General features: G+C 38.5%; 1 protein-coding gene across 1 annotated transcript in view; it reads left to right on the top strand.

Moving 5' to 3' along the window:
* The window catches only part of LOC103258057 (neuroblastoma-amplified sequence), a 170081-nt gene that overhangs the window by 3775 nt on the left and 155517 nt on the right, over nt 1-10789 (top strand). Inside the window, exons 3-5 of the mRNA XM_021711229.1 lie at nt 1501-1537; nt 4788-4865; nt 5206-5253. Of these exons, the coding sequence (XP_021566904.1) occupies nt 1501-1537; nt 4788-4865; nt 5206-5253 (163 nt within the window). The remainder of the gene's footprint in view (nt 1-1500; nt 1538-4787; nt 4866-5205; nt 5254-10789) is intronic.

Here is a 10789-nt window from a genome sequence, read left to right as displayed (position 1 = left end):
ATCCTTTTTTTTTTTTTTTTTTTTTTTGAGTTGAGTCTCACTCTGTCACCCACACTGGAGTGCAGTGGCTGCTCCTAGCCACTATAGCCTCGACCTGCTGGGCTCCGGCGATCCTTCCGCCTCAGCCTTTCAAGTAGCCGGAATTACAGGAGCGCACTACCACGCCCGGCTAATTTTTTTTTGATTTACTGTAGAGATGAGGTCTCACCAAGTTGCCCAGGCGGGTCTTGAGCCCATGGGCTCAGGCAATCCACTCACCTCAGCCTCCCAAAGCGCGGGATTACAGACTGAGCCATGGAGCTCGGCTCACATAATCCTTTTTTAAAATGTATACATACCATACATACGTGTACTTGTATATGCAGGTAGGCATATATCAATTGAAGAAGGTCTGAAAGATAACAGATTATCTCTTTGTGTTAAAATGAGTAAAAAACTTACTCTAATTTGTGACTATATTTTCTAATATAGTCACAAATTATATAGTTTTCTACAAAGAATTTTTGTTACTTGTTTACATTTTCTGAATTCTCAACACTTCAAAGCATTTGTGACAATGAAAATTGAGTATGATAATGCTTCTTTGAATCAGAAGATAAAATTATAGTTAATTTCAAGTACTCAAATCCTGTGAAACTAAATTTTATTTAAAAAAACAAAAACAAAAAAACTCAAAGCCACCAGTATAGTAAGGATGGACTTTGGAGCCAGAAAGCCATGCAGTCAAATTCCAAATGAATGACCTTAGGGAAGTTTCTTCAATCTAAAAACATAAAGGAATAACAGTACGTACCTCGTTGGTCTAGTACAAGTATTTTTTTTTTTTTGTTTGAGTTGGAGTCTCACTCTGTCACCCAGACTGGAGTGCAGACCATGATTTCATTAAAGCTTCTTAGATTAAATTTAACATCTCAGACCACTCTTATTTTTTGTACAGTTAGTAAATACTTCAGACTTTTGAATAACATACAAACATGGAATTTTTTTTTCTTTTTTTTGAGTTGGAGTCTCACTCTGTCGCCCAGGAGACTGGAGTGCAGCGGCCACTCCCGGCCACCGCAGCCTCTACCTGCTGGGGCTCCGGCGATCCTTCCGCCTCAGCCTTTCTAGTAGCTGGAATTACAGGCATGTGCTACCACGCCTGACTAATTTTTTGATTTATTGTAGAGATGAAGTCTCACTAAGTTGCCCAGGCGGGTCTTGAACCCGCAGGCTCAGGCAATCCACTTATCTCAGCCTTCCAAGGCATGGGATTACAGGCTGAGCCTCTGAGCCCGGCTCAAACGTGGAATTTAATGTAAACAAATATATGATCTTGTAAAAGTTATAGTGTATATTAGGTTATATTTATTCTCTCATTTTAAGAGTTGTGTTCTCCGTGTTTTTCTAATGACTCAGTTTGTAGTATATTTTAGATTGCTCATCTATAAACTTAATTAGAAGATGATTCCTAAAGGACAACTGATTTATATTTGGCTTTGCTGTTTCTTTTTATTATAGATCGTCTATTATTTCTGCAGCAATACATCTGGTACCGGTGAGTTTTAAATGCTTCAGGGAAATAATATGAACATCAAATGCAAACAATATTATCCTCTTTATGATTTAAGTTCTCATAATTGAATCCCAGATCATAACATTGCTGACATTTAGGTGAACTCAGTTTATAAAATAGACATTTGAAACATTTTTGCATAACCTGACAAGATATCTCAGTAGGCTTAGGGTAATTTTTGTTCCTTTTGTTATTATTAGTATCTCTTAAAGACTTTTGTTATTATTAGTATCTCTTAAAGACTTTTGTGTTCTTTGCCTTATCTTGAATGTGATGCATCTGTAGCTTATATATCTTTTAAAACAGCATTTTTGTTGTTATTGTTACATCATCTTTCTTGTGGTCAATATTCAGTCAATAATCAGAGAAGGTGTCAGCTTTTGTGTAATTTTTAATTTCTTTAGTGTTTTTTTTTTTTTTTTGAACAGGTATCTCACTTTGTCGCCCAGGCTGGAGTGCAGTGGTACGCTCATGGCCACTGCAGCCTTGTCCTTCTGGGCTCAGGTGATCCTTCTGCCTCAGCTTTCCAGGTAGCTGGAACCATAGGTGTGCACCACCATGCTTGGCTAATTTTTTGATTTATTGTAGAGACGAGGTCTCACCATGTTGCCAGGTTGGTCTCGAACCCCTGGACTCAGACAAGTCTCTCACCTCCACCCCCTAGAGTGTTGGGATTACAGGCGTGAGCCACTGAACCCTGCCAATTTCTTGAGTATTAAGTGTATTTTCAGACATGGTGTTAATTTTCAGCTTTAAAAAGAACAAAGAAATAATTATTCTGACAAAGAATATAATTTTCCTTTTAGATACATGTATGGGAATTGTTTTGTGGAATTATTGACTACAGATTGCTTTTTCTTTGAGGACATCTAATCTTAAAAGCCCTAGAGATATATGCAGTTCTATAAAAGAGACCTTTGGCTCTTCTCTAGAACTAGCTCCAGTGTTTTCCTTTCATATATGTGTGTGTGTGCACAAACATATATATATATGTATTTGTATGCATATTTAAATTCTTTAATTTTATCTTGTTTCTTGGGGATGTAGGATGTAATAGGGTAGAGAGATGAGTGAGGAGAGAGAGAGTGGGGGAGGAGTGTAGGAGGTAGGCTATTTTTCCTGAACTCACTAGGGTAAGTTGCTGTTTGATGGTCCTTTTTGTTCTCTATTGGGAGGGAAGACTCAAAAAGAGCTAACTCTGATACAAGCCTTAACCTAGGTGTGAGCACCTTAAGATCAAGTGTCAGTAGGTATCTGACTCCCTTCCTCCTGAGAAGTCTTTTTCCTTGAATTGGCCATGTTGATCATTATACAGGTTATAAATGCACCATGAGGTGATGACTCTTCCTTATGAGCTGTTACTTTCAAAAAGATTGTAGTTCAATTTGTGCTCTCGAGTTTGTGGTAATTAAACCTAAATGTTTTGAGGCCAATATTTGTTTCAAGTGGTTTTTCTTTTTTAAAAGTTTTTCTCTTTTAATTGGAAATATTTTAAACATACTGAGAATTCTAGACAATGTAATAAACCTACATATTACTTACTCTACATCTGAATTAAAGCAGTTGTTGCTCTTTTGCCATATTTGTTTCAGATAGCCCCTACTTTTTATGCAATATTTTGTTCTTCCCTCATCTTTTTTCTCTCCCTTCCCTTTCAGAGGAAATTATCATTCATATGATATTCACATGCATGTTTCATATGTTTATTATAATATTTTTGTAACTATTTCTTGATATAAGCTGTTTTTATTTTTAAAAGAGCATAAACATACCAAATGTATATTCATAATATTTATTGTTGTTATTATTATTATTATTATTTTGGAGTTGGAGTCTCACTCTGTCGCCCAGACTGGAGTGCATTGGCCACTGCTGGCCACCGCAGCCTCGACCTGCTGGGCTCTGGTGATCCTTCCGCTTCAGCCTTCCAAGTAGCTGGAACTACCGGCACGCGCTATCACACCTGGCCAATTTTTTGATTTATTGTAGAGATGAGGGCTCACCAAGTTGCCCAGGCGGGTCTCGAACCCGTGGGCTAAGGCAGTCCACTCATCTCAGCCTCCCAAAGTGCGGGATTACAGGCTGAGCCACCGAGCCCGGCCATTATTATTTTTTAAATTTTAAATCAAATATTTTTTTCTTAGAGATAAGATCTCATTCTGTTCCCAGGCTGGAGTGTCTGTTCACAGGCACAACTATGGTGCTCTACATCCTTGAACCCTTGGCCTTTAGCTATTTTCCTCCTCCACTGTACCCAGCCACTAGTGTTTTTTAACCCCATTTTGTGTTTTCTGGTTTCATAATGTAGATTTTTTCTCTGATGAAATTGTTCTCGTTGTTCTTCCTTTCTGTTTTCTTGATTTCTTCAGGTGTTGCTACTCTGATTTGTTGTGTCTGCTTACGTGGTGGACGGTTTCCTCATGTCTTTTGTGAATGACTTTAATGTGAACTTATGCTTGAGAATTCTTGCATCACATGAGTATAGTGAAATTGGTCTGATCTTGCATCTAGTTTAGGCTTGGACTTTTAATTTTTCATAGGAGATTATACTCCCATTCTTCATAGAATCAGAATTACAGGCAGAGATGATAGTCCTTACAGTCTTACTGGGCCCATGGGGAGGTGTTCTAGTTCTCTTTTCACTGATGGTGCAGTCATTTGAGTGTCCTGGCTTTTGCAGGTGTCTCACTTCTACCTCCTGTCCCCTCTTTGGTCTAATAACTTGTTTCCTATCACGTGGAGATCCTGTTTTGGGTTCTTGTCTCTTCCTTTCCCTTGTGCCCAATAATAGCTTTTAATTACCTTTTGATTTCTGGTACTTGGACATTTCTCTTTCTTTCTTGTGAGTTTAACTCTATGCTAGAGTTCGTTTTTGTTATATAGTTGAGTCAGAGTTTCTAGGTGGTCGAAGGAAGAAGGGTTTGGTATAAGCTCACTTTGCTCTGTTACTGCTATGTTCCCTATCCTTTCCTGGGAAGTACATAGCACTTAAACCTTTGAATACACCACCTTGTTTTTCTGGAAATAGAGAAACGTGTATGGTAGAATTTCAGATATTAAAATTAGTAACTTTTGGTTTTGGGTTTGCTAGTATTCACATTTTATGTTCTGATGGAAACAAATTATTTGTCTTTCTATCTCTGTCTAGGTATGTGTGCTGTTTGTATTAATCATATTCTTTTATGTTGTTTTCATGATTAGATTTTAAGCTAGCTATGTGTTGTGATTTCAGCCCTGCACCTTTTTTGCTCCCTGATGGACTAGTTCGCTTGGTTAATAAGCAGATAAACTGGCATTTGGTACTTGCAAGGTAAGGTTGTGTAAAATCAATACACTTTTTCATTCTGGATTAACTTTTAAATTTCATTATGGACATTACTTTTGCGTTTCTTATGGCTTCCATTCTTGATTTTTATTGTATGTAAATTCCGCTTGTTGCATATGATTAGTATTATTTAAACATGTTAATTCATTGTGAACCATTAATCATCTTGTATGCTTTTTACCTATATACTTATAGTAAGGTTAAAATATTTTTAAAGAGTGTGAAAAAATTTTAAAATGATTTTAACTTCTTTAAAATAAGTCTGTGTTGAAGACTGCTACAAATATTCACAATATATTTCATCCCTCTTTCTCCCCCATGAAAGCAATGGAAAACTTTTGGCTGCTATTCAAGATCAGTGTGTGGAAATCAGGTAATTGTTAAAACTATCTGTTTATTTATTTAATTTAACATTATTTATATAACAATTTGTTTATAAATTTAAGATTTTCTTTGAGAAAAATTTTACTTGATAAATGGGAACTAAGACTTTGAGGTTGTATTTAAGGGGATTTCATTTTTATTTTTATTTTTTGTTTTTTTGAGTTGGAGTCTCACTTTGTCACTTTGTCAAGACTGGAGTGCAGTGGCCGCTCCCGGCTGGGCTCCGGCGATCCTTCCACCTCAGCCTTCCAAGTAGCTGGAACTACAGGCGCACGCTACCACACCCAGCTAATTTTTGATTTATTGTAGAAATGAGGTCTCGCCACATTGTCCAGGCGGGTCTCGAACCCGCGGGCTCAGGCAATCCACTCACCTCAGCCTTCCAAAGTGCTGGGATTACAGGCTGAGCCACTGAGCCCGGCTGGGATTTTATTATTAATTCACTTAATTTTGTGTCAAATACCAACTTATGCCAGTAAAAGAATGAAGGATACTGTTGGGTGCAGTGGCTCATGCCTGTCTTCTCAGCACTTTGGGAGGCTGAGGAGGCCGGAGGATTGCTGGAGCCAAGGAGTTTGAGACCAGCCTAGGCAACATGGTGAGACCTCATCTCTACAAAAAAATAAAAAATGAGCTGGGCATGATGGCAAATACCTGTAGTCCCAGCTACTTGGGAACTGAGGCAGAAGGATTGCCCGAGTTCAGGAGATAGAGGCTACAATGAGTCACGAGCCGCTGTACTTCAGCCTGATGACAGAGTGAGACCTTGTCCCCCCCCCCCAATGACATAAGGAATGCTTTCTCAGAGTAGTATTCTTGTCTTTCTACTTCCTGGGTTATTGTTGTCTCCTAAGATTTTTACTTTCTCAGTAAGTGAGGCCTGTCTTCCTGAACTGTGGGAGATTACTGTTGTTTGAGTAGTTATTGCTAATTCAGCTAAACAGACATCCAGGAAGGTTTAAAAAAAGAGTAGAGGCAGTTTCACTCTGTTGGCACAAAGCTGTAGATCAAATATGGGTGTGCAAAAGACCAAAGTTACATTTTACTTAGACCAGGAATGGTATCTGTCCTTTTAAGATATTCAGTGCTATTATATGCATACACAGCTAAAAGACTTCTCTAAGATGGACTTCTCAAGTATTTTATTTTGTTTATTTTAGTTTTTGAGTAGGAGTCTCACTCTGTCACCTAGGCTGGAAGGCAGTGGCATGCTCCTAGCCACTGCAGCTTCGACCTGCTGGGCTCAGGCGATCCTTCCACCTCAGCCTTCCAAGTAGCTGGAACTACAGGCATACGCCACCACGCTCAGCTAATTTTTTGATTTATCGTAGAGATGGGGTACTCACCAAGTTGCCCAGGCTGGTCTCGAACTTGTGGACTCAGGCAGTCCTCTCATCTCGGTCACCCAAAGTGCTAGGATTATAGACGTGAGCCACCGTGCCTGGCCTAGGTATTTTATTTTTAAATGATGCATCAGTTATCAACAATAGCAGCTAACTCAGAAAACCTAGTTCATTCTTTGGGAAATTTGTAACAGCCGACTAAATATGTGGCATCTCTATATTAGAGGGTTACTCCTTTTTTCAGGCCAGGTCTACCTCTTAAAAAATAAGCAAAGGCAGCAATTTCAGGATGTCTAGATACCAGTCACAAGGTTTTTCTGCTGCTTCTTTATTCTTGACTAAAAATAGTATTAATGACCATTCAGTTGTTACTGTGTCACACAGTCTGTGTGGCACAGTCTGTTTGGCAGTCTGTTTGTGATTTTTCTTTCTTTTTCCAGCTATCCAAGCAGAACTGGACCCCTTAACTTTTTGGGGAATAGACAGATTTGCCCTCATCTGAACATTGGCCTCAACTGGGGAGACTTTCTAATCTCTTCAAAACCATCGGGATAAAAATGATGGGCAATGATGACAGCCTTTCAGAACTAAATGATCTAATTGGACATGTCTGTGAAAGGCAGGTCCCTCTTTTTCTTTCTTTTTTTTTTTTTTGAGTTGTAGTCTCACTCCGTCGCCCAGACTGGAGTGCAGTGGCACATCACGGCCGCCCTGTGTCAACCTGCTGGGCTCCGGCGATCCTTCCGCCTCAGCCTTCCAAGTAGCCGGAGTTACAGGTGTGAGCTACCATGCCCGGCTAATTTTTGATTTGTTGTAGAGAAGGTCTCGTCAAGTTGCCTGGGCTGGTCTCAAACCTGCAGGCTTAGGTAATCCACTCGCTTTTGCCTCCCAAAGTGCTGGGATTACAGGCTGAGCCTCCGAGCCCTGCCCCTCTTTTTCAATAGCATCATTGAGCATCAAATTGGCACAATATGTGTGAATTTCCATTGTTCATAGGACTGGATCAGCACTTCCTGTTTCATTTGTTACAGTAATGTGAAATGTATATTTTTGAGAAATGTGCTCTTGGTGTGACTGACTTATAAAAAGCAGGTGGACAAAATTTTTTCCTGTGAATGGAGAACACTGATCAACTGATTTTAAGTGTTAAGGTCAGGGTGTGTATGCGAGGTCAGGGTGTGTGCATTCGGGGTCAGGACAGATATTTAGGTTAGGCCTTTGAAGGAGAGTTTGACTAAGGGTTTCATGGAATTTGTTAATTAAAATTTTAATAAAAATAATACAAAGATAATTTGCAAAAGCTTTATAATGTTAGTATAACTAAGGATTCTTATATGTATGGTGAAGAGGTACCTACACTAGGAAGCCTTTTGGGAACATACTCCTACTGATCCCCCTCACCCCCAAAATTAGTTAGGTACTGATCTTTTTTGCTTCTGAGGTAATCAACATTTTTCTGTTATTGTACTTAATAAGAATATAATATAAACAATGTCGGACACTGTTGTAAATGCTTTAATGTGTTAATTCATTTAATCCTGGCAGAGGCCCTGTGAGATAGTAGGTATTGCTATTCTTCTCCATTTCTGAAATGAAGAGGCAGGCACAATGTGGTTAAATAACTTGCCCAAGGATTTGAAATCAGTGAGCCTAGCTTTGATGTTCATGCTCTTAACCACAAAGCTATATTACCATTTGATCATGTTGTGCTTAGCCGTGTGTGCTTATGTGTTTCTTCCATTATATTTAAGGCCACTGCTTTGCACAACTCGAGCATATGCCATTTACCAAAAAATCTGAGTGGAATCTGGGCTCTGCATCTTCGATTATATTGTGTGTTCCTTGGAGGCATGTTACATTTCCTGGAACATAATAGAGACTAATAGTTTATGCTTGATCAATAAGTGGAGTCTTTGTGAGTGGGATACGGGAAACAGGTGCTGGGAGGGAATTACCGGGCATAGCTCCCTGCATTGCTCAGAGTTGGCACTCAGTGGTTTTTACCGAATGAATATAGGCATACACACTGGGTTTGTAGTAACCTAAAAGAAAGTGTCTTTGAGCAAAGATGTGGAATGGTCAGCAAAGAAAAAGGGCCAGAGTGGATCCCAAAAGTAAACCCTGTGAACAGTGGCTGTCCCTGAATTTTTAATACGTCTGTTTTCTCTATTCCATGTTTGTCTTTTCTACCACAGTGAAGAACATACACAATGCAAGATTGTCTCCATTAGTGAGGGAGCACATACCTACAGGCATTCAGTAGATATTTACTGATTGGATTAGACTATGAAAGATAATTATAGTATCTTGGGTCATTATTGGATATTAGGAGGCAGTGATAAGTAGGAAATAGTATTTGAGAAAAGACAAGTGAAAAACTGAAACACAGCTTAATTTTTGAGAGACAGCTCTGCCTTTCATAATATAGTACTAAAATTGCTGTTTCTAGTTTTATTTTGTAGTGAGGGGTAGCTCCCTAGGTGTAGTTGCTTGGTCTACTATGGCATATTTAACCTGCTGATGTGTGGGGTTGCCCATGCATTAAAAAAAAAAAAAAAAAAGACATATGAGTTGCTTCTTTAATTTGACATTTGGCAGGAGTTACAGATTATATAATTGGTTAGTATGTTTCCCTTTCTAAATAGTGAAGTGATGATTTCTTATGACTAAGGACTGTTATAAATATGGCAACTAGAGCAACCCTTTCGGGTCCCCTCCTACTGTGGGAGCTTTCCTGTCCTCTCAATAAATCCTACTTTCTAAAAAATAAGTAAGTAAGTAAATAAATAAATAAGGCAACTAATTAGAAGCTATCATTAACACTGCAAAAAGCGGCTGGGCTCGGTGGCTCAGCCTGTAATCCCTCGCTTTGGGAGGCCGAGTTGAGTGGATTGCCTGATCCCGTGGGTTCGAGACCCGCCTGGGCAACTTGGCGAGACCTCATCTCTACAATAAGTCAAAAAAATTAGCCAGGTGTGGTAGTGCGTGCCTGTAGTTCCAGCCACTTGGAAGGCTGAAGCGGAAGGATCGCCTGAGCCCAGCAGGTCGAGGCTGCGGTGGCTGAGAGTGGCCACTGCACTCCAGTCTGGGCGACAGAGTGAGACTCCAACTCAAAAAAAAAAAAAAAGAAAAAGAAAAGGAGGGAGGACAAGTGAAGTTGTTGTTATTCCATTTTTTTTTTTGAAGGAGAAATGAAATTTCTGTTAAGTATCTTGTCTATGTTACACATATAGAGCTAGAACCAGGTTAACTTTTCTTCTAAGACCATGTATTTCTGCTGTATTCCACTTGGAGACTGAACAGTTAAATTTCTTCAGGAAATTTATTTCCATATTTATAATTGGCTTTAGTTGTAATATAATAATTTTTAAATAGCTAATGCTTAGTTAGTTTTGAAAATACAGTTAAGAAGAAAGAAGGAACTACAAATTACCTATAATTCTGCTACCCAGAGTTGTCTATTGTTGATATTTTGGTATGTGTTCTTTGAAACTTTTCTATCTGTATATCTGACCAGAAGCCATACTAATAATATAAACAGTTGATTAATGTATAGTTTGTATGTATTATGTACTGTATTCTTACAATAAAGTAACCAAGAGAAAAGAAAGTGTTATTAAGAAAATCATAAGGAAGAGAAAATATATTCACTATTATCAAGTGAAAGTGGATTATCATAAAGGTCTTCATCCTTATTATTCTCATGTTGACTAAGCTTAGGAGGAGAAGGAAGAGAAGAGTGTGGGCTTGTTGTCTCAAGGGTGGTAGTGGCAGAAGGAAATGTATGTATAAGTGAACCTGTACTTTTCAAAACCGTATTGTTCAAGGGTCAACTGTAGTAATTGCTGTATTTTATTGAGCGCACATAGTAAAATTTAATTGATTAATCTCCTTATGCTGAGTGTATTTTTCTCTCTTATAAATTAGAAGCATTAATTTTCTTGATATCTGTATATGTCTATAATTATTTCCTGGGGATAACTTCATAGAAGAGGAATTTGAAGTCAAATGTTATGGTATTAAGGTTCTGGATAATTATTATTAAATCGTTCTCTAAAGGGTTTACCAGTTTTCATTTCTAAGCATATTTTATCATAATCGTACTACTTTGGTATATATTTCTTTTTTTTTTGAGTTGGAGTCTCACTCAGTTGTCCAGACTGGAGTGCAGTGGCCGCTCCC

The sequence above is a fragment of the Carlito syrichta genome, unplaced genomic scaffold (genome assembly GCF_000164805.1).
Source record: "Carlito syrichta isolate Samal-C Ts95f unplaced genomic scaffold, Tarsius_syrichta-2.0.1 Scaffold301950, whole genome shotgun sequence".
Classification (NCBI taxonomy): domain Eukaryota; kingdom Metazoa; phylum Chordata; class Mammalia; order Primates; family Tarsiidae; genus Carlito; species Carlito syrichta.
The sequence above is the reverse complement of the archived record's forward strand: the minus strand, read 5'-3'. Positions and strand labels throughout refer to the sequence as shown.